The sequence below is a fragment of the Porites lutea genome, chromosome 5, assembly GCF_958299795.1.
Source record: "Porites lutea chromosome 5, jaPorLute2.1, whole genome shotgun sequence".
Lineage (NCBI taxonomy): Eukaryota > Metazoa > Cnidaria > Anthozoa > Scleractinia > Poritidae > Porites > Porites lutea.
Genome location: NC_133205.1, coordinates 38,815,513 through 38,840,512, shown reverse-complemented (window position 1 = coordinate 38,840,512; position 25,000 = coordinate 38,815,513). Strand labels below are relative to the sequence as shown.

The 25,000-nt window shown below is 38.6% G+C and overlaps 2 protein-coding genes across 2 annotated transcripts in view; one reads left to right on the top strand and one right to left on the bottom strand.

Moving 5' to 3' along the window:
- Positions 1–13,484: 13,484 nt before the first annotated feature.
- On the top strand, positions 13,485–14,609 carry LOC140938546 (beta-1,3-galactosyltransferase 4-like). The gene has a single exon (XM_073388032.1). It carries the CDS (start codon positions 13,487–13,489, stop codon positions 14,516–14,518), a length of 1,032 nt encoding a protein of 343 aa, XP_073244133.1. The 5' UTR covers positions 13,485–13,486; the 3' UTR covers positions 14,519–14,609.
- Positions 14,610–20,686: 6,077 nt separating this feature from the next.
- LOC140937696 (A disintegrin and metalloproteinase with thrombospondin motifs 6-like) overlaps positions 20,687–25,000 on the bottom strand; it is a 35,214-nt gene continuing 30,900 nt past the window's right edge. The window contains exons 31-35 of the mRNA XM_073387262.1: positions 24,875–24,931; positions 24,172–24,237; positions 23,331–23,411; positions 22,787–22,930; positions 20,687–21,822 (exon numbers count right to left, since the gene is read on the bottom strand). Of these exons, the coding sequence (XP_073243363.1) occupies positions 21,680–21,822; positions 22,787–22,930; positions 23,331–23,411; positions 24,172–24,237; positions 24,875–24,931 (491 nt within the window). The 3' untranslated portion in view covers positions 20,687–21,679. The remainder of the gene's footprint in view (positions 21,823–22,786; positions 22,931–23,330; positions 23,412–24,171; positions 24,238–24,874; positions 24,932–25,000) is intronic.

Sequence of the window (25,000 nt, the reverse complement as noted above, 5' to 3'; positions counted from 1 at the left end):
CTGCTCTGGCCAAAGTGAGCGGCCTTCTCGAGGTAACTAATATATAGATTTAGCCAGGGCTAAAAGCTCTCGAAAATATTTATAGTTTGTTCAAACAAAATATAAAATCATGTAATGCTAGCGGCGACGGAAACGCCGGAGAACGGTGAAAAACAACAATTGTTGGTTTTCACATGACGTCACTAAAATTCAAACTAAAAAACTATCGATCCTACCGAGATTTTACTTTCACGATGCATTAGAGCAGCTGAAAACTAATTCTCATACAAATTTTCGCTTCAAAAGGGTTCTTGGTTTTGTGATAGAGTACGCTTGAATTTCTAAGCTTTTGCGTGAGGCGGCATTTACATGACGGCCAAGAGAGCTGTCATGTAGGTTAAAAACATGACTTATTTCAGGAAATTTTGCTATCTAAACAGTTCGTGTATTAGAAGAAGTATTGCTTTAATGTTTATGAGTTTCTCGAAGAATAAATTCACGCTCTTGTAGCAAAACTTGGTAACAGATGTTTCTGTTGGTTTCCGTCCGCCATGTTGGAGCTCATATCCAGGTGAGCACCAGCATGGCGTCTCCATACAAGTCCCTATAAGTTTGGGTAAAACATTTCTTCGGATATCTCGTATACGAAATATTCCTCTGACCTGCATCTTGGCGAGGGTCTTTGTATATGTACCTCCTTTCGTTTCCCAGATTCTGGACTTTATCTACAGAACGGTTTTGATTTTTATTTTGATCTATTTTTGAATGGCGTGACACTGAAAACCAGCAATAGGTCTAATTAGCAAAAAATCAACTTTGCACGTGCAGCACACTTTTTTTGTACAATTTTTTGCCATTGTTTTGCACGACTACAACGTGAAACTTCCAGAAACTTCTTAGTTACACGTTTTTTTCGTTCACTTTTTTTTTTCACTGCCGCTCGTTTTCACCTTGCATTGGTGGCCGCTAACATTTCTCATTTTGTCACCGCCGTTACAAAATTTTCATGTCGTTCTTCCAACAAAAAATGTCTCCTTTGTTTTTTAATCTTTTGCTGTAAATCTCTGTCGCCCTTTTTCTCGTTGAGCTTCGCTGGCCTGCCGCCTACTTTCCCTTTTTCGCTGTGTTTCTCTTGCTCTATATTCCAACTCAGTGGACATGACAATTAAGCTTAATACTTTAGAAAACACGGATACAGAGACAATTTCTGCTTTCCATTTTCCTGTTCATTGACTCTTTCATTGTTTCTGCTTTACAAGACGCGGGTGGCTATGCGATTTCCGTCAAAAAAACGTCGAGTTGCATTTGGGTTGCCATACCTGTTGATTGAGTTATTTTACATTGGTATGCCTGTGGTGCGGACGGACGGTCGGGCGGTCGGTGTACGGTCACGTGATTATTAAATTTTATCGGATGAGTAGTTTACTACATTTTCTTACCTATAGTGCTCCGCTGCGCGCGCTTCGCGCGCGAGAGCTCCGCTATAAGCGATCATTTCTTAGTCTTCGTTGACATCTATCTAAAATCACCTAAGCAAGTCCCAACTTACGTTATTACGCGTAGCTTTCGTAACTACAAAGCTGACCAGTTTGCAATCGACATCGCCCACGTCCCGTGGGATACTGTTAACCTAAGGGATTCAGTTGATGATAGGCTCGATGCGTTCAATGACTTGTTTTTGGCTTGCTTGGAAAACCATGCCCCTGTTAGAACAGTGAAAATACGACCCAAACCAAATCAATTTATCACGGAGGACATAACGGTTTTGATGAAAGAAAGGGATTGTCTGCAACAAAGAGCGCGTAAGACTGGGACAAAGGAGGACTGGAAAGTTTTTAGGGAGCTGCGAAATAGGGTGAAAGTGGCGTTACGAGAGGCAGAACGGGAATACTATAACCAGGAAATTTGTGAAAATAAGAACAACTGTGGGGCAATTTGGAAAATCATTCGCAGCGCTCTTCCAAACAAGACAGGTCGCGCGCGCTTCACCAAAGACACAGATACTGACACTTGCAAATGAATTCAATCACTTTTTTACATCTGTGGGAGAGAAGGCAGCTCGTGACTCTGCAGAGCTTGCCCAGTCGCACAGCTTATCAAACCTTTCCATCCCTTTTAATCTTTGTCCATCACAGACCTCTGACGAGCTGTTTCAATTTAAGGTAGTAACTGGTATTGACGTGCGAAAGGCGATTATGGCTATGCCTTCGAATAAAGCCCTAGGATATGACGGAATTCCCTTATTTGTGATCAAGGACTGTTTGCCTTACGCATTAACAACCTTAACCGCGCTAGTAAACCTTTCGTTTGCCAGCTCCGCTTTCGCTAGGGTCTGGAAGAAATCAATGGTGGTGCCGCGCCTTAAAGATGGAGATCATGAGATTCCTAATAACAACCGTCCGATCTCGTTACTTCCCGTACTCTCCAAATTGACCGAGAAGATTGCTTTGAATCAATTTAATGACTTTCTGACTCAACAAGGCAACCTCATATGCCACTAGAGTGGAAATCGCAAATACCACTCTACCGAAACCCTGAGTCTGCTTGTTACTGGTCACATTTTCAAAGCAATGGGCAAGAAGGAGATAACGGCTATGGTCCTGATCGATCTTAGCAAGGTATTTGATAGCATATGTCACAGGACACTCCTTCTTAAGTTGCAAGGGCTGGGTGCGTCAAGTAAAGCGTCGAAGTGGTTTCAGAGCTACCTTACCGACCGTCTGCAGTCAACACGACTAGGAACATTCCGCTCTGAGGAGCTAATCGTTACACATGGCGTACCGCAGGGGTCCATTTTAGGGCCGCTCCTGTTCACTCTCTGCATAACTGACTTACCCTCCGTCGTCAAAGTTTCAAGTGTCGAGTCATATGTCGATGATACCAAGGTTTATCTTTCGTTCTCATCCAAGGACATTGACTCCTGCCTGACTAAAGTCATCGAAGATCTTCGTATCATCGCCACCTGGTGCTGTACTAATAAGCTACTCATCAATCCTAGTAAAACCAAACTTATTTTGTTTGGAATGCGACAGCTATTAAGTAAAATTCCGTATGTCAAAGTTCCTTTTCTTGGCCAAAACCTAGCCCCCGTACCCTTAGTCAAAGACCTGGGTATCATACTAGACTCGAACCTTACATTTAATGAACATGTAAATACATTGACTTCGTCCCTTATCTCTACTCTGTGTCAGATAAGCAAAGTTAGGCATCTATTTTCCAAATCAGTACTCTTCACCATTTTGAATTGCTTGGTTTTCAGTAAGCTCTTTTATTGTTCTACTGTATGGTCTGGCACTTTTAAGCAGACATTCATAAACTGTAACTCGCACAAAATTTTGCTGCTTGATTTTTAACTAATACTAGGAAGTTCGACCATACTATTCACCCGTCCTGCGGGAATTGGTCCTCTATTAAACATCCGCTGTTGGTACGCGTTGTCACACAGTTGTACAAAATAGTGAATGGACTTGTGCCCTCTTATCTAAATAGCTACATCAATAAAAGAACAGGAATCCATAGGTATAATACCAGATTCAGGGAAAATCTAGACATTCCTGTGTGCAGGACAGCCACTGCACAACGTTCCTTTTACTATCGGTCTATCAACACTTGGAACTCGCTAAGCGCAAGTACAAGAAATAGTAAAACGCTCACTAGCTTTAAGCGCGGTGCAAAATTGGAGCTATGTCACACCGAGAACTAGGTGACTGATTGAATGACTAAAACAATTTTTATATGTCATATTTAGAGCGTTTTTAAGTCAATAATAAGTATACGTATATGTATATAGTATATACGATATATTACCGTAGCTATTTCTTAATTTAGTTTTATTCCTATTTTTCCATTTATCATTAACAATTGGTTTTGTAAATTAGTCTTGTTCTCCTTCTTGTTCTCCTTCTTCTTTCTCTTAAATCGGAAGAGCCACGTAGTTGAGATTTAATAAAGATACTGTATTTTTTTCTACTGTAAATCAATTCTGCCGGTCTAAATAATTTGGGTGCAGCCTTGATTCGAAATAGGTTCGGCTCATGAAAAGTTCAGGGTCTGAACCGGGCCTTAAGTGAAAATAAGAAGCGTCAATGATAAAAGTCAACCAGCCAAACGGCTTACATACAGACAGCCCGGGGGCGTAAAACGTACAATCTTCATATACTGGCAAAAAACTAGTGCGTTCGTCGTAACTGGCCCAGCGGCCCAGCGGCCTAGCGGCTCAGTGGCCCCGTGGTCCACAAACTGATTCGGATATCGTAAGTCTAACATGAGCCTTTTCTTACCATAAACCTGAATGGAAGCTGATAGGGGATTAACCAAAGTAGGGGGACACCCACATTTAACCCTGAGGCTGTTACAAGGAGATCAGAAATAGCTTGCTCCACAAATTCACTATGCTGAATGGCAGATCGATTATTGCCAAAGCTCGCTGCATGTGGAGTCAGCTGTGGATTGTAAATAAAGGGGATCTTATGCCCCATCGACAATAGTATCGCGAATGAAACGAGAAGAACTTTATATGCTCCCAAAAGGCTCTATTACGCCTAAGACTACCTTTAATCTAAATAATAGGCACTCCCTCCTTATATTCGGGACTTGTTACATCCTGAAAGAAGCTAACATCAACCCCCTTCCAATGGTGGACACTCCTGTTCAATTTTTGGATTTTCGGGGAATTAACCTGACTTCAGTTATAGCACGCTGTTTTGAAAGAACTGTATACCATCATTATAGTAAGAAAGTCTTTGAGGAAAATGTGACGGTCACCTAATATGCGTATAGGGAGGGCTGCAGCTGTACGGACACCTTCATTCAAATACAGTATAGTTACTTAGAGGCACTTGATCATTAGGATTGTAACTATGTTAGGCTTTTGCAATGGATTTATCGAAAGCCTTTGATAATGTGAAACACTCATTAGTTGGAGGAAAGCTAAAGGCTCTTCATCTCAATCCATATCTTGTTAACCGGTATCTAAGCTTTCTAATGGATGGGAAACAAAGGCTAATATTAAAGGGTGTTATCTACAAATGGCATAATGTGAACAAAGGAACAACCCAGGGAAGTGTAAGTGGGCCCCATTTTTTAAATTTGTTTATTAACGATTTGGCCATTAGGGATAATGACCTTACTAGCATAATTAAATACGCTGATGACACTACCTTGTTGGTCAAAGTTTGTAAAAATGAAATAGTTCTTTCTCAAGAGGTTGTCAGTTTTTCAGTTGAAGTAGTATAGTATATGGGGGTACGAGGACATTTTCCATATTTTGGGTATATTGGGGGATATTTGACCTTGGGACTTGACCTTGACCTTGGTACCATGCCTCTGATTTTGGTTTAAATCGATATTTATTACTATATATTCGACGCAATGTTAGGAAAAAATATATACAGTAATAATATAATGAGCAATCGTAATAAATTAGTCAGAAGGCTATTATCGAAGATCACTGATAGTGAACTCCAAAATTTGGTTAAAAGGAGGCCAGTGCCTGCCCCCAGAAGGTGGGTCCCAATCCTACTCCAAAGAGAAATGTCTGACAACTGATACAGTATTTTGAGGATAATCCTATCCCACCTTATAGGGATATTCCTATTCCGGCCCCCAGAACAAAGAAACAACAACCAGTACCAGCCCCTAGGACCAAAAAAGACCAGAAACGAAGGGCTCTAAAAGGCTTGACACAGTCATTTGAAATATCATTAAAAAGTAATAGAGATGCCCTTATTCAGTTACAAAATGTGAGATTGGCTATTAGCATATTATTTGGTACTATACTACAAAGAACAAAGGGTTTTAAATCTGTGGAGACTCTAACGTCACTTTAACAAAGAGAAACTCAGTGATAAAAATACATATAAGCTGGCCTGTTTTAATAGTAGAGCGCAGATTGTTTGTAATCAACCCCAATAATTTTATATCAAGTGTACGATTATCGCAGCAGCAACTACTGAACGGTATAGCTGTTTGGCTGTCTGAGGGTAGTGGATGGGTTATTAGCAGCATTGATAAGCATGATATTAATACCGCTGTATATAAACCACTTGAGGGCTCCTCTACAATGAAGACAATGAGTGTTTCCGTTGGTCCCATATCCGCTATTTGAATCCACAAGAGGTTCATCCAGAAAGGATCGAAACATCGGACAGGGAAGTGTTGCTACAATTAGATTTCGAGGGTATTGAGTTCCCTGTTAGTGCAAAAGATTATGCTAAACTTGAGTGGGAAAACACTATTAATATCAATGTTTTCGGCTATGAGAACAAGCAATTTTATCCTATTTACGTATCCAAAGAGTGTAATGAGGATGTATTGAACCTGCTATTGATAACCAAAGATGAGAAGAAACATTATGTGGCTAATCAAAGACTTTAATAGCTTGATGTAAAATTAGACCAAACACAAGGACAAAAAGTATTTTTGCATCCACTGTCTCCAATGTTTTAGCAGTAAAGAGATACTTACTAAGCATAAGACCAACTGTATGGTAATTAATGGCGAGCAGGCTAATAGGATGCCACAGAAAAGAAACAATACATTGAAGTTCCAATATTATCACAATCAGATGCCGATGCCTGCATTTGTCATCTATGCTGATTTTGAAGCCATTACTGAAAAAATACAAGGGTGTCAGCCTAATAATACCCAATAATATGCCGACAAATATCAAAAGCATACTGGCTGCAGTTATGGATACAAAGTAGTCTGCCGCTATGATGATCAATATACCAAGTCAGCAAAGACGCCAATAAAAAATTTCAAGGAAGAGATCCCAAAAGAGGCCCAGTGTTGCCAAAAGATCATTACTACCAAATTTAAGAAGCCATTGAAGATGAGTGATGAGGACGAGGAGCATTTTCAAGAAGTTGATGAGTGCCATATTTGTAACCAGGCATATACCAATGAAGATATCCGGTTCAGGGATCACTGTCATATCACAGGATCGGCGCATCAAATTGTAATCTGAAGTTGCGGATCAATCCAATTAAGAGTTCAAGATCCCTGTCATCTTTCATAATCTGAGAGGATATAACAGCCATTTTATCTTGCAGGAGATTGGGTCTATTGGCAAAGAGCATGATCTGGAGATTAATTGTATTTCCAATAACATGGAAAAGTATATGAAGCAGAAAGGTGTTTACCCGTATGATTACATGGATAGTGTTGAGCGATTCAATGATAACAAGCTTCCATCCAAAGCTGATTTCTATAGTATCTTGACTGATGAAGGTATCTCAGACCTTTAAGATCAGGACAATGGGTGAATACCAGGATTTGAATCTCAAGTCTGATACACTGTTGTTGGCTGATGTGTTTGAGAACTTTAGAAAGAATTGCTTGCAGTACTATAAATTCGATTCCTGCCATTATTTCACATCTCCTGGACTGTCATGGGATGCAATGTTGAAGATGATTTATAGAGAAAGATATGCGTGGTGGTATTTCATATATTGCCAACAGACATGGGGAAGCCAATAATAAGTACATGTCTAATTATCAGGGGCACCCAACGGCAATTTTCGGGAAAATATCTGTTCGGAAGACGATTTGAGATCTAGAATTTTCGGAGCATTTGTTGTAAAATTTCTTGCTTGCCTGCCTCTCCTAGGATTTTCGAACATCTACAAAATGGTATAATTACCCATTTTACACGGATATTTACCCTAAAAAAGACCACCTAGAATTTTCGGGAGCCTTTTCCTGGCTGAAATTTTCGAAAAGGTAAGTTTTGATCCCTATAATTTTCGGATCACTAGACTTTCAGCTAGGAAATCCGAACAGATGAAAAGTTTTTAGGGGATAAAAATATGCCTATATCTACCGTTTAAATACTAAAATACGTTCAACAATGCTATGTTAAGTGGTTTTGAACTATATCCTCGTTGGGTGCCCCTGAATTATGATGCAAGCAAACCATCCAACTTTACTTGGTGACCATAGAAACGTTCATGGTCTTCAAAGAAGCCGACGTTCGCCCTAAAGTAAGTTCTACACCATACTTGAGAACGCACTTAACCAATAATAAATGGAAGCCATGTGCACGATGTTCACGAGCAGCAGTTCTAAGATTCTAATAAACGGAGAGATTGTCGGCTTTAACTTCAAGTAATATACTTTTTCAACAAGTGTGAAGCCATATTTACTTTACAGGTGATATCGACGGAGGTTCAGGGATGTCTTGGCTACTGGTGCTGGGTGAAGGGGCATCAAGTTCAGAAGTGACAAAAGCGGGCTGGAAATTGTCATCTCGTACCTCACTGGCAACTGTATCTGCAGCCGCTTTGCTTTCGCCTACTCGAACATGGTCTTGGTGTTGTCGGATCACTGAACCAATTTTCCAAATGGATTCGAGTGGACACTAAACCTGCCTTGACTACCACTTTGCCCGGCATCCATGTTTTCTTACACCGGAAATCTTTCACGCACACACGCACAAAGCTAACTACATTATTACAGTATTGCACATATAAAATCGGAAAAGGATACTTGGGCTAGAATAAGAAATATAGGGACAAAAGACAATGTAATAGAATTGCGTTTGGCCAATAAATGTTCAAGAGAGCTAGTCAATATGAAGGAAAAACTTAAAGCGGAAGATTCATACTGTTTCTTACCCTTTTATCGTGTTATAAAATTATTACTGCATTGACGGTGGGGCAAGTTATTACATTTAGCCTTAAAGTTTATCACATTCAGGGTAGGGTGATTTATTATTATCAACCTGAGATCAGGCGTTATTTATTTATTTACTTTTTTTTTGCTTCTTTGTTTCTTTGGCTCGAGAGGGAAAAAAATAACTCCTGATACATTTATTTAACAAGCCATCAACCGCCCCCTAATGAACATAATCTAACGTCTCCCTTGACTGTTCATGTTATTAGCCAATCAGCGTTTACCGGAAGGGAATCAAATTTTGGCGGGAATAATGTCTCTTTTGAAATCAATTTAAGGGAAAAGAAAATTTTTAAGTACGTCCATGTTCAGATGGCGCTTCCTAAAAAAATTTTTAAATGTTCTTTCTTTTTTTTTTTTTTTTTGTGATGACATGAAGCTGCCGTACCTTTATTTAACAGCTACAAATAATAAAGAATTTACTGGTAAAAGCTCGTTGACTTCGTTTTGTGCCGAAAGCAGTGAAAACAAAGTTAGCCTGAAGCACCATATTTCACGAACTGAAAAGTGTTGTGAAAGCGAAGATCGCTCAGAAGGTTTCTGAAGGAGGAATTAACGTCAAACCAGGTCAAGATTCCAATCATAAATTGATTATTTGAAAAGTGAGCCCGTTTGTCGCCTCTGTAACTTGTAGCCGATATCAAATTGCATTCAAATGATCGGTGAATTTTTGACTGCGACTTTAAAGTATACGATGAGATGGAAAATATTTCAATGGATGAAATTTCTATTTAGACATTCTTCAAATTCAAGAAAACTAAGCAGGCAGAAATTTGATAACGAACTCGCGTGTGTATTCACTGCTCATTTATACGCAAGCAAACATGCAGACTGAAATCAACAACAACTAACGGATAGCGGCCTTTTGGCCAATCGAACAACGCAAATCATCCGTATTGTTTCCTATACAATCAGAAAAAAGTCCAGATTCTGGCTTTTTTGCATTTGATCTGTAAAAGAAATGTATCATGTCCTCCTCCCGAAAGCAGATTACAGAGATAAAGGGAGAGGGCATGATCGCAGGCTATATTATTTTTATTATTTTGTAAGTGGAGAAAGAATGAATAAAATTGCATATTTATGTATGGTTCAGTCCGCCTAGCTTCACGCAATTGCCAACGAACAGCCTCGTGAAGACGCGAGGCTACGAGGCTGCAGCATAATAATGCCATGCGCAAAAGTTCCAAGGAAGAGTGAATCTCGAAGCGATGTAACCTAAGGTAGTAAAGGTATCGTGATCTTTTATGACGTAACGCATTGCTTGCGAGGGAACACGTACACGAAGGTTCCAAGGCAAAACTCAAGGCGATGTTACTTAAGATAGTGTAAGGTAACTTTTTTGACGTAATGCAGAACAGAGAATATATGAAAAATATGCTATGTAAGTCAGTATTTCAAATTCTTTATACAGTAGAACAGTCTAGTTTACCATTTTCAAGGTAATTTTAGGTCATGCAATAGAATTAAGTTCAAAATATTTTATCCAAATACAGTGCCTTTCTATGCAGCTAAGAAAAAATGACAACGCGGCAAATTTATTGTGTCTTTTCCAGGATTCTAAGTTCGCTTATAAACCACTAAATCTCACGCAAAATAATATGTGCGCAACTTCGGACAAAAACACAAACTTCAATATCTCGAAAAATATGCTCTGCAAATTCGGGATTTCAAATTCTTTATGCAGTAGAACAGTCAGAACAGCTTGGTTCATTTCTTTCAAGGTAATTTTCGCTTATGTAATTGAATTGAGTTCAAACTAATTTCGCAAAGACACTGACTCTTTACGCCACATGGAAAAATTCTGAACTCCGGAAAAGTTATCGCGTCTTTCAAGAGAAATAATTCGGAAAACCTCATTGGCGCACCATAAATCGTTTTTTCTTACAAAAAGTAGACTTCCTAACACGCATTTCAGTATCTCGAAAAATATGCTATGGAAAGTTGGGATTTCAAGTTATTCCTGCAGCAAAACAGTTTAGTTCACTATTTTAAAGCCGGTACTTTTCGCTTATGCAATCAAATTGAGTTCAAGAGATGTTTCGTAGATTATGGTAATTAATGCCACTTCGAAACAAATTGAAGAGCGCGCGCGTATAAGTTAAATCTTTGCTCGTAAGCACTTAGCGATAGATATAACTATAGCTAGTAATAGAGATATCTTTTATTATATACGAAGGGTGCTGCTTCAACTGTAAGCGGTCTTTTTATTAAATGGCTTCTAGAAGATTTAATTTATTGTGCACTGCACACACTAAACAAGATGGATCAAAACTACATTATGTTGTTAAAATTTCTGCCTTCCTTTGTTGTTTTTCGTATTTTCTTTTAGCTACACCCACAAATATGGCCACATAAATTCTATAGCTATCAATACCGCACTATTTAGCAAAATCGTCAGTTAATGAATCAGTTAATTAAAATTCATCAACATTCTCAGATAGACAACTCACTTTGACCCTAAAGATTACTACCGCACATTTACAAGTCGTCGTCGAAACGTCAGTCATATTAAAACAACAGCATTAATTAAAATACGCTAACTACTTGATCTATCGCAAACCTTCACTTTTAGTGGTGTGCCCAAACATCTTATGTTCAGAATTTACTAAGTAAACCCCAATCCCCCAAATACCTAGTAACTATATTGATATAGTTACTCCTGCCGTGGACAGCTTTCTAGTGGTATGTACCCAGTCAAGAAGTACCTCTCCCTACCCTCACAGCTAACGTTAGCTTACATTTGTACACGTTGCTCAAAATTCTGACTGTAGAATTGCCAGATATAGCTATAAGGGGTCCTATAAGCAGACATGGACCAGAAGACTGATCTAGGTACAATGGCTGCCCTTAGGGTTAGGCCGCAGACAATAAATGTCTCCATTTAGATTGGCCATATAGCCACAGCCTTGCCTAGTCCCTAGGCCTCATTATTATACGCGGCCGATGCATTTCGGGTCACGTGGTCCGAGAAAGTTTTTGAGGGCTAGACAAACTCGGAGAAGTGAGACATCTTGTCTCACTTGGGGCGGAGCTTTTGGAAACGGGCGAGCCGTCGATAACTTTTCCGTGCTGATGAAAGATGTCCAGCAGCCATGGAGAGTACAGAGGATAAAGAGTTAACCGAGCATTTTTATTCTATGCACGTTTTCATTCTTGAAAGTCCTTTGGCCTTTCTTTTTCATTTATCTCCTTAAACTAATTTGAACTTTATTTCATCTCAAAAACTATTTGTAGGCTAAGCAAAACAGCGTCGCAAAAAAATATTTGATCAAGAATCGGAAGGTAAACTAAAGAAATAAGTTTATATTTATTCTTGGATATGAAAAGCTATCTTTCGTTTCTCTATTTTCGCTTACTCCTATAAATTTCTCGTTATCATTTCACTTCGAAATATTTTATGTTATTTAATTTTTGGATTTTGGAAGCTTATCAAACTAATCGGACAGGCTGTTGAATTTGGTCTCTAAATTTGGTAGACTGTCAACAAACTACTGTTTCAAATCTTTTTATCAATAAAGAAATATCATTTTAATGGTTCGTTTGAAAATGAACTAAAAGAGAAATTACTTGCACGTTATACAGCAGTATTCTTTCCGATTCAAAGTAATATTTTTGTTCTTTGATAACAGAAACCGGGTTAGTGCCGATCTTTAAGCGAAGGATATTCACGCGCAAAGTTATTTATAGATTATTTCAGTTGAACGTGGGAACTTTTAAAAAATGCAAAAATGTTCACGCATGCGCACTCCGAGATTGCCTAGGCGTCTCCCGGCCGTTCGCCTCGGATACGTCACCGAAATGCTTTGACCAAGAGGGTCTGGAAAGACGCCGTACAGGGACTAGGCAAGCCACAGCCTATACTAAATCAAAGGTTATCTTGTCGATTTACGACTGTTTACCACTAATTAGCCAATCAACTAGATTTGAATCAGCACAAGAATTATGAACAATAAAATACGGGTATCTGTTTACTGAAGCCAATGGCATTATTTACTTGTAAGTAATAATGCCAAACTGGTTGTTAAAAACAACCAGTTTGCTCTGCAAGGAATGTACTTTTAATGACACATTGTCACGAAAAGTGATTACATGTAAGTGTTCAAATGAATCAATCCCCGTTTAAGATGCCCTGCGCCTAAGAAACGACCGATGATTTCCGGCTAAAAAATAAAATCGGCCGATTTTTATCTCCCAAGTAGAGGTTACCGAATACTATTCAAAAATGAATTTCTTTTGTTTCAGTTTCGGTTTAAACCAAAAATATCGAGCCGCAAACTTTTTACAACGTCAATATACTTTGGCCGAAAAATGTTTTTCCGAAAACGTGATGTATATCACTCCAATGCGTGATTCATCACTGTGATTGCTTTCAGCAGCGTTGGACTTTTGAGAAATTATTATTTTAAAATCAACTCCAACGCTCCATCTAATTCAATATGCAATATTTGAAAATTTATTTTTTATTCCCTTCGGCAGTTTTTCGATGTTTATCGAATGATTTTGCATTAAAAGGCCTTTTTCTTCATCACTGTGTAGTTTTCTCGTTGTTTTGCGTCGCGATAGTGATTTCTGAACCGTTTTTTGCGAGAGCTTATTTTAGGCCTGGTTTTGCTGCTATCAGACGGAAAAAGTTTGTGGCTCGGTATTTTTGGTTTAAAGCGAAACTGAAACAAAAGAGATTCATTTTTGAATAGTATTCAGTAACCTCTACTCGGGAGATAAAAATCGGCCGATTTTATTTTTTAGCCGGAAATCATCGGTCGTTTCTTAGGCACAGGGCCTCTTAAGTGCCTTTCTACGTAAACACATTTCATTACACTCAGCTATAAACCTCATGATGTTCTTCTGGTTAAAGAAACTAATCGTGGTATTTTCTTTGTTCATTGCTGCGGTCTTCCTCTGTGAGTTACTGATCTCTTTCCCGAGCACATCTTCCTATACTAAGAAGCTATTTCAGGGACTTTCGACGAGAGAAAATCATCCTTTTCGATCTACAACAGATGCAATCGAAGTTGTCCAGGAGCCTGATGAGCAATTAGTAATATTCATTACAAGTGCACCCTTTCAAACTGAAAGAAGACTATCCATACGACAAACATGGCTGTCTCTCTTGGTTAATAACACCATTGCGCGAGGACGATCATCCATACGAATAATAAAAAACCCGTCTAACTCATCTAATAACTTGGTTATCCACTACTGGTTTGTTTGCGGACATGACACAAAAGTGGAGGTTGAATCCGCCGTGCAGAATGAAAGCGCCGTTTACGGGGATATCTTAAGGCTGAACTACACCGAAACATATTCACTGCTTGCCTTTAAGACTATGAGCTCTCTGTGGCTTGCTTCTACCATGGACGTTCAGTTTATCGTCAAAGTGGACGATGACGTATATTTGCACGTTCCTAAGATGATTTGGTGGCTGAAAACGTCTTCTTTACCTGAGAAGCTATATGCTGGCGCCGTGCAGGGCGGGGTTGAATTAAAAGTTGTTAGAGATCCAACGCATAAATGGTTCGTTAGTGAACAATTTCTTAACGACTCTTGGTTCCCTCCATACTGTAACGGGCCCTTTTATATTTTATCTAAAAGCGCTCTTCTCGAATTACTTAAGGTGTCCTCAAATGAAGGCCTGTCGACACCTTTTCCTTTAGAAGACGCCTATATAGGAATATTAGCAAAAAGAGTTGGAATCACGCCCTTACAGCTTAACGGAAAACATGTCCTCATTGCCGGGCCATGGGTGGGAATTCGTTTGGAAGATAAAAAACTTAACGATTTTTTCGCATTGGGACATGGGTTGTCCATTGAACGAATGTTCAAACTTCATGCAAGATTCGCTAACATGAACTTAATTCAACTGTAAAGAAAACTGACGAAAAGACAACGTTTGCCTTTTTGAGTAACACCTTTAAGTGTCAATAGCAAAATGATAATAATCGCCGATAAACATGATAACATGATTTTGAGTAGTACAAAAAATAAATGTGCACGTGCTCCTTTCTAATTTTCAAATAGTCATGGGCTCCTGAATGGATAGATATTTCCTTATTCAAAATAGTTTTGCTCGTTTATTGAGAAATAATTGAACTTGTAATTATTTCCATGCGGTTTTCACGTTTTCAAACCTAGCGTATTGGTCAACTTGAAATACAGGCATTTATTAATTTATTCAAAAAAAGGAAAGTAACACGAAAAAGAGGATAACATTTCAAAAAGAAGGAAATAAACGTGACGGACAGAAAGAGGCAAAACTTTTTGTGACGACAGGAACAAAATTTAAACGTAACTTACCCAAATTTCAAACAATGTTCGTGCTACTTTCACTTTAAACATAGGGGGTGAATATCCAGTAACAACCGTTTTGTTCTGCTAAAATGCACTTGTAATTCAACCATTGTTATAAACACGTAATTACACATAGTGAGTTTTCCCCCCTTGCCTAGAGTCCTAAAAAGACACAAGAAACATCCAGTCCCGCCAGCTTAAACATCATGATGCTGCTCTTCAGGGTAATCAATTGAAACTTGTCCGGATATTTTCTTTGTTTGTTACCCCAGCCTTCCTCTATACGTTTGGCTCATTTTTTTCCGGCACATCTTCATATTCTACAAAGCTGTTAGTCAGGAACGAGAAAGATAGATGATAGATTAGATTATATAGATAGTTTATTCACCTTAAAAACTTGCAGCCAAAGGACTAAATTGCGATAAGGTTTAGAAATGCAATAATTTAAAAATGTAATAATTTACGACTAATAAAAGAAAGATGATTCGGCATAATTTACAATTCAAATTTAAAACTGTTCCAAAATCTCAACTTCAAAAGCGTACGTCAAGTTCCTATCATACAATAGGGTTTTCCGATTTAACTGAAGTTCGAGCCATTTTTCCGAGATGTGAAATTGATTCCATTATTCTGTAAAATGTCATCTCGATTTTTTTTCGTTATAAGTAAATGTAGGTGGGCTCTTTCAGGTTCAGCGGAGCCAAGATCTAAAACACGCTTCCTCTGGACCTGAGGGGCGAGCATGATATTAATAAGCCTGCGTTTGGCCTAAAAAGTCACTTTAGATCCAGGCCTAACTGAGCCTCTCTTACTTTTGATATACTTAGTTGTACCATTTTTTATCTTTATTTGTTTTGTGTGTTGTTTTTTCTTTTTCATCAGGGCCCCATTCAAACTAGCCTCGCTGAACTATAGGCACCCCTGACTAAATATTGTTTAAAATAAAATAAATAAAATAACATCGGTGGCGGTCAAATTGTCAGTTTTATAACCTTCAACGTGGCTGTTATTGCCTTTCATTTTAAGTAATTTAAAGTAAAATAGGCGCAGAGATTTGTTGACACACTATTGCTGGGTTATTGTGAGTTAGGGCCTGTTTACATGGAGTGGGGGACCCCGGTCTAGTGGGGTTGGTTTCTTTTGTTTTCACGCTCTGGACACAAAACAAAAGAAACCTACCCCACTAGACCGGGGTCCCCCACTCCATGTAAACAGGGTCTTAATTGAACTTGTAGTAATTTACATATTAAAGCTTTCATACAAATGCTTTTTAGCGTGTATTTAATATTATTCGCCTACAGCGAAGATAGTATTGTTTCTATTCTAATCATACTGAAACGATTATAAAACATTTTGTAACTACTCTAAATAATCACAAAACACAGAATAGAATAAGAGAGGGCATCTCGTTTATTGATGAAGCGAGCGTAGAGCGTTACAATAAACAGCGTTACAGTTTTACTCAGGGAAAATTCAACAGTAAATAAAATCAGAAAAAATTTAGGGTGAAAGAGATGCCTCGAATGGCAAACAAAACAAACCTTAAATAGTGTACTAGCCCCTTGAGATACCTTACAAGCACACCTTAAATACTTCTGCAGTATTAAGCAACCTAATATACATACTCTTGTGAAACTAACAAAACGTTACAAAATATGTTTGAATTCTAATCACCGTGAAACGATTATAAAATATTTTTTAACTAATCTAAATAATCACAAAACACACAATCGGAGCGGGCATCTCGTTTATTAATGCCCGCGTTCGAAAGTAAAGAAAGAGAAATGGCAAACTAAATATGTAAACTTTTATGCACCGAGAGAACAGACTCTAGTTTATCCTTAATATAACCGCCTTTGGCTTGATCCGTTTTCCACCACCTTCCATGACGCTTAAAAAGCCGATCGCTAACGCCTGCTTTAGCGGCCACTGAATCACCTTCCGCCCTTAAACTGTGAAAACCAAATAAATTTTTCGGATAACCTAATTCAACAAACGTTTGTAAAACTGTTTGTCTGTAAGTAAAGGCGAGTAGCCTTATGAAAAACACAAACAGCGAAAAAAGGGTAACGAAGACGACAAATCTAAATTAGCAGCGCAGAAACGTATCTGCGAAGCAGATTGGAAGGGCAAGAACCGTACCCTGTTTTTGTCAACAAGACTAGGCACCATCCCTATAAACATCACTTTTACTTTTGTTGACATAAATCTTGACAAGAGGATCGCAAAAACTGACATTGCAACAGCGTAGGCTAGCTAACTTATTATAGCTGAGATAAGCGGTATACGCGGTTACGCAAACGGTTGCTAAACGAAGATCAGAAAGACTACAGTAGCATTAGGACCGGCATACCTATTACAAATATCTAAAACATAGCGGGAGTAACGGGTTTTTTTTTTAGAAAGAGGTTTGGCAAGATCTCTTTTAGCTGCCTCTAGTACGTTCTTAACCAATTTGGAATTGCAGGGACTGAGAAATTACAAATTATGCGCGCAATTAATACCATAGCAAGCTGACTCAAGGGAAGAATAAGGGGAACCACCCTGAATCAGGGACTCTAAATAAAGAGCAACTGATATCTCGTCCGATGGCAGGCAAGCGACCTCGTTATAAGGTAAAGACTATTCCCTGAATTTCAGAAAACTCTTGAGTAACGCTCCGTCGTCCAAGGAGCCTTCGCTTCATAGGTACGCAAGGGAAGATCTGCGGCTAACTTACGAAGCTCTAGATTCTTTAGATGAGCAATCTTCAATGCAAACGCACGTCCACCTTAAAGAAACATAAACATAATAAGAAAAAGAAAAATAATTATGAGCAAAGGACTGAGCAAGTTAAGTAAGAGGAAGAAGCCTCAAAAATGAAAAGAGTCAACCAGCCAAAACGGCTTACATACAGACAGCTCATTGGAGTGAAAACGTACAATCTTCATGTACCGGCAAAAACTAGTGCGTTCGTCGTAAAGCGGTCCAGTGACCCAGCTGCCCAGCGGCCCAGCGGTCTAGCGACCAATCGGCATACAACTCCACAGCAACCTATACAGATTCCTCCTGTACAGCCCCGTCGAGCATCGGAATCGAATCAGAAAAAGCATTGGGGTTCTAAAATATCAATCTCTGACTGTGCAATCATCATAATCAACAATCTTACTCGAATAATCTGTTCTCTCATTCTGTGTACGAGGTATCCACTCAACCTCAATGTCAATCTTATTGTCTTTAGCGGTCTGAAATCTGTCGAGCGCCAAGACATGCATGCAAATGCTCCTCCATACTTCCAGAATGAACAGTCGAAGGAACTGCTTGGTTATCAGTAGACCACTTAACATCGCAGCCTGAGAGAAGGTGTGAAAAACTTTTCAGAGCAACACTGACGCTGTGAATTCTCTCCAGTAAGGTTCTGATTCATCTGTAATGAATCCCAGCAAATATGTGAGACAGGCGTATCATCAATTGCAACTGAGGGCAGCTCAGTCAGTTGCAATAGAATCTGAATAAACAATTCGAGATGGCTTGCGAACAGTATGGAGAAACGACCTAGAATTCAGATTAGAAACATTATCCTTCCAAAACTATAAGTGTTTGCGGGAATGGGTCCAAATAAACACAGGAATCCTACCCTTGCCTGCGATCGAGAGCCTTGTATAGGCTTTTTGTCATCAGCTTACACACATTGCCAAAAACAAGTATATTAGAAATACTACTTCCGCTGACAGAGGCTTGCTGGTAATCTACTTTGAAGGAGCACCTTTTCAATTCTCGTTCGTAACCTGTCGATTTTTTCCACAGCAATAGATAACAAATTATGCTTTGAATCCCACTGATAGCGCAGCCATCTGAGAGACTGAAGTGGGACCCATATGCCGCGCGGCTTCTAACACTATTAGCTACAAAGCCCGCTTGGGACAAATCTGATTTCACACCCATAGACTGCGAATAACAGTCGGGAAAAGTTGGACACACGCCTAGCGCATCATCCAAATAAACGACAATTCTAATAGCCTTCTGGAGACGCCAATAACGTACTAAGTGCCTCAGAACTTTTGTAAAAATGTAAGGCCCGGTGGAAGTATCGAATGGAAAAACAGTAAATTTATAGCGGAGTTCTCGCCCGCGAAGCGCGCCAGCAGAGCACCATAGGTAAGAAAATGAAGCAATCTACCCATCCGAGAAAATTTGGTAATCACGTGACCGTACACCGACCGAGAGACCGTCCGTCCGCACGACGGGGATATCAATATAAAATAACTCAATCTACAAGTATAGCAACCCGAATGCAGCTCGAGGTTATTTTGGTGGGAAAATCGCATAGCCACCGGCGTCTTGTAAAGCAGAGACAACTAAAGAGTCAATACAGACGAAAAAAGAAAGCGGAAATTGTTTCTGTATCCCTGTTGTCTCAATTATTAAGCTTAGATAAATTGTCATTTGGAATATAGAGCAAGAGAAAGTGGGCGGAAGGCCAGCAAAACTCAACGAGAAAAAGGGCGACAGAGATCTAGAGCGAGAGATAAAAAACAAACGAGACATTTTTCTGTTGGAAGAACAACATGAAAATTTTGTAGCGGCGGTGACAAAATAATGAGAAATGCAAGCGGCCACCAATGCAAGATGAAAATGAGCGGCAGTGAAAAAAAAAGTGAACGAGAACACGTTCGACATTCCTCCATAAAGTGTGTAACTAAGATAAGAAGTTTCTGGAAGTTTCACGTTGTAGTCGTGCAAAGCAACGGCAAAGAAATGTACAAAGTGCATGTATAAGGTTTATCTCAAAAACTTCTCCTGGCAACCCTTTGTATGCGCTTATTTTAAGTAGGTCCCAGCCTAGGGAATCCCCATACAATCTGAGAAGGAATACCAACATTGTATCCAAACAAACCAACACCGACCGTTTTGCACAGTTTGTAACGTGCAAATATGCCACCTATTTGGATTCCTAAGCGCTTTACATACTTATTTTGTATTATTTATTACCTTAGATTCCCGTTATTTCTGACCCTACCTGTAATTCAGTTCTCACTACAAAAGGTAGCAATAAACCAATTTATTATTATTATTATTATTATTACGAAAAAAGTGTGCTGCACGTGCAAAGTTGCTTTTTTGCTAATTAGACTTATTGTTGTTTTTCACCGTTCGCCGTCGTTGCATGCCTTCGCCGCTTAGCATTACACGATTTTATATTTTGTTTGAACAAACTATAGATATTATCGAGAGCTTCGCTTTTAGCCCTGGCTAAATCTACATATCAAAATCGAATTACCCCATCCTTTGACCGGGAAAACCTAAAAAAACTTGGTCCTGGGAAAAATGTCAATATGAACTGGGGTTTCTCGTTGTGCAGCGCAAAATTATAAGACGGAAACAAAGATTTTTTTTTACAGCTTTTTTTTCCTCTAGCCAAAAAGCCGCTTGCTGCGAAGGCTAACATTTTTTCATCATCACTGACAGCTTATCATCAGTGACGGCTGGAAACGTTTCCTGATTTTTTAACTCTGGCTTTTCCAAGAACGGAAGCGAGAAAATTAATCACCACCTTTGTGTAATTTGCTGCCTTTGAAGAGGAAAGTCAGACAGTGGACAATCCAGGTAAAACGCGCCTTAGTGTTGTGTTAATAATTTGAATTGATTCAAAGTAACACTTTGTTTTTCCGTTCACATATGAAACTTAATGTAAAAAGTAGATTAAAGGGAGGCATATTTATGAAATTTTAATTAATTTTAATAGTTTTAAAAAATAATTGTTCCAAGTTAAGTGAAATTTCAGCTCCATGCGAGATCTCTGCTTTTAGGTTTGGCTTAATTGATATACTTGATTCTGTGGTTTAAGCCATTTTCGGTTTTCACTCGCAGATTATTACAAGGTAACTCGTATGCACACACAAGAAGTTTTCTACGTGCTGTTTTTGCTATACTATAAAAGTCCTTTATTTCTAATTACCTTTTGCTACTTTAATCTAACTTAATTGACAGTCCTTAATTAGTCAGCGATTTTTTCATTGGTGGATTATGTGCCACTATTTGTTATTACTTAGTATCAATTGGTATAAAAATAACGTATTATGCCTCTTACAACATTTACAACTCGCGAGAAAGCTCTTCTTAGCGACGTTAGAAAACAAAACAATGACGTTCAGAGTAACTGGAAGAATTTTGTAGAATGTGATTCACATTGCCCTACATTTATTGAAGCCAAGCGAACAGATATTTATACATGAATTAGTGGCTTCACTAGAAGATAGAACACTGCTTTGGTTTAGCTTTCATTTGCATATACGTAAAGAATTTCTTCACAAAAATTTAATTTTCTCCATTACTTCCTTATATTAGACTTAGGGCCCAAAAAGCAAATGAAAATTTCAGATTTGTAAGCACTTGCCAAAATTCGCTTGTGAACAAGTAATGAGTAGAATATATATTCTAATCTACCAAAGGGTGCTATGCTTTACCGTATAAAAATATGCTACTTTTTCTTATCAAAATTAAAGGATTCAACAATTCAAGACTTGAGTACAATTTTTGTTAAAATTCACTCTTTCGTCCCACATCAAATTACGTAGATCGTGATAGCAAGCATTAATAAAAGTTGGAAGTTTGACTACTAGACAGAGTAACGTTTTTCTTATTCAGTTTGGATGCGTGTGAATAACAGACCGATTAGAGATCAATATTCAAGGAATAAGGCGTCCATAGATAAAGCTAGTAACGGAAAGAATTTTCTAATTTTCATCTACGATCTAGTCTACTCAACGGAGCTAAGCTGATGGCAGTAATGTCTTCCTGCCATGTCTAAGCAGCATACTCCTCCTGTTCCACAGTCTCCTGAGTCTTTGCATGGCTTGAAAGCCGTGTAATATGGAGTCCTCAAAGGGCAGACTGCTGATACTATATTGAAATGAAATAAAAGTCAAGAAATCAACGTGGAGAACAGAATCGAAAACAGGGGAAAAGAAAGAGTTACTAGGTCGTCCGATAATGGAAAACTGAAGTAAAAATGTGTGGTTTTTGCTTTAGAACTCTGCAAGTAGCCTCCCAATCACCATTTTAGAAACCAGAAGGAAACTGCGGCAAGTTAACTTTCGCAAAGACATCTGGGACTGTTACTGAGGACAGAGATAAGAAATTGGCCAATAGCTGAATAGCGCACCCCTGGTAACGATTCCACAAGTCTTTGCAAAAGCTAACTCGGCCCAGTTTCGTTGTCGTTTATAAAGTGTCGCTGTCACATTGATATTGGCATCACCGCGTTTTGGGCATCCCCATTCCCAAAACCCTATTGATATGGGCATCTCCTTTTCATATTACCTTAGCGTCCGGCGATTTGGGATACCCATTCCCAAAACCCTGCTGATATGGGCATCCCTTCTCATATTACCTTAGCGACTTGGGTTGCGGTTAGGGTTAAATTTACAGGGGATGCATATATCATTAGGGTTATCGATCATTGGGAATGGGGATGCCCATATCACTGTGAAAGCAACACATGTATATGCTGCCTTTGATCTGGAGTGGGCACTCTGTTGAGGTAAATCTTAATATAGGAATAATATCCTACTTCAGCAGCCGTAATGTTTGCTTGTAATCAGAGTGTAAGCATGAGAAAAGGAATTGCCTTCTTAAGACACAGCGCTCCTGATATTTGAGAATAAAAACAAAAAACTTCGGCTTTGATAACTTGGATTGTCCACCGTAAAGCTAAGAAGGAGTAATCATGAAGCTGCATGTCAAAAGAATTAACGATTGGAACAAAGAAAAAACAAATAATAAAAATAAATAAACCAATGAATTAATTCCTGGGTTATGCATATTTTGATTTTTGTAATGTTGAAAACTTCTACGCTAATCCTACCTCGAGGGACGCACATCCTCTTGCCATAAATGCATTTGGTCTGGCAACATGTCATTCCACTCTCAAAGCAGTCGTCATCATTATTGCAAGGATAGGAATAAAGCAGGTTGAGACAGCTTAGGGTCTCGAACATAGGGCACGATCCTGCAATCAGCCAATAAAACAGTTAGTTGAGAATTAATGTATAATGAATACCACACAATTGTTACCCTGGGTGCCAGGGTGCCAGAGATTTTTCATGATACGCGGTTTCGGCCTGCAGTCGACAGCGAACCTTTTAGTCGCACGAGAGAAAAAAATCCTCTGGTACCCGGGATACAAAATTCTTTAAGGTGGAAAATGACTTGTACAAAGTTGAATTTTTATGTTTCAGATGTCTATAGTCCTAGGTTTTTCACGTATTCGTGAATTGTGCCGTCTTCGTATTGCTCACAAAGATGGGTTACGAGATATGCAACTAATACTATTTAAGGTATGCTGACCAAAATATTTTTAAAGAAATCACATTGTAAAAAGCATAAATAATAGAATTTGTTTCACATACCTTGGTTTATAATAGGTTTTATCTTCATAAGCGATATCTTCCCTTGTTCGTTTAAATTTGATGAAAGGTCATTGGACACTAAAAACAGACAGTGACGCTTCAAGGGTCTCGCTAAATATCTTTAAAAATGAAAACTTTCCTTAAGCATTACGAGGCTCAAATTTTCATTTGATTATAACAGACAATTTAAGCTCCGTGATGTAAGGGAATGATTTAACGACAGTTTAAAGTTTTCAAAATTTACAAGCCAGATTTCTGTGAAAAACCACTTAACCCGTGACTGGGTGCATAGAGTTGTTTCTCTTATACAAGCCCTTCTAATTTTCGGCGGCCGTTGCAATCACTACTTTGGGCTATACGGTTGAAAATTTAATGGAAAGCAATTTTTACATGCTTTTTCACTTCCTGCTAAAATTATTTTTCCAAAAGAAATTGTTTTCGAGTTTACGGAAAATTTATCACGTGACTAACTACTGCAAAAGGCCCATTCCTCTGCAACAGTTCATATAGCAATCTAATTGTGAGTTTTTATTAAAGTACAGTAGATAGCGTAACAGGCAAACACTTCTTCCATCTTGAATACGGCAAAAAAGGTGAACAATTGTTTGAAATAAGCTTGAAAACAAAAGGGCAATTTTTTTTTACTCAGTGGCTATAGGGTGCCATGAAAGACGGCAATGGAAGCTACGCGGGCCACTAAAGTTCTGTAAAGAGACAGGACCGTGTAAAGATTCCAAAACTAAGAGTAGTTGGTAGTTTGCCACCAAAAACTTAAACTATTGTCAATCTTGGAATAAACTTTAAGGACATCTTTAGGAAACGTAAACTTGTTAGGTCTAACCTGTTGAATTGTTCGCAAATGGTTGTGTTTGATTAGCTTCAGTTTCATTCCTTGCCGAGCTGTTTGCTGAAAAAAAATATATTGAGTAGTCCGATTAATTCACACCAATCCTTTGCCATGGAGGAACTTGTTTATTTTACCTGTCCTTAAACCCTCTATTATATATAAACGTATTGCAAGTAGTTAGTTGTACTACACGAATTACAAAGTACAGTTGAGGCCAATCTCAGTTCCATGGTCAACGTTCGTACCTTCCTTTCCTACTCCAGGGGACCGCAAAAAGAGGCACGGGGAATTGAAATAGCGTGCCAAAAATTTTTCAATAAAAAGAAACCAAAACATGGCGCCTTTGAATTAAAATAATTTCCAGTTTTGTTCTTTGAGGCTCTGTCTTGAGTTTTCCACAAGAACTGTTTGCCTAACTTCCTAATGTTGCAAGCCTTATTAAACATTTGCAATTGACCATTTATCAAGCAGGGAAATACTTAAGAAATTATTACAAACAAGCTTTTCTTTTTCAATTTTGTCCAGTCGGATCTACACTGTAATATATGTAGCCTGCGTAGCAGGCGCTTGGAAGTAGTCGGCGGGCGCCTGCTGTGCAGGTTATAATATCTGTAGCAGACCGGTTAGTCTTTTTGTTAGTTAATGGCACTAGAATTTTCTTAAACTGACTTAACTTAGTACTTAATTTTTAGCATACCATGAACACTTATAGCTTCTGCCAGGGCTCCACCGAGCGTCTGATTGTTGGATGTTTCTGTGAGTGTAAAGCGAGAAGTTAGAGTTAAATTTGACAATTACAATGGTCTTCCATATGCGATTTAAG

Coding starts and splice junctions, on each gene's coding strand:
- LOC140938546 (XM_073388032.1), top strand. CDS start 13,487: ATGATGTTCTTCTGGTTAAAGAAACTAATCGTGGTATTTTCTTTGTTC.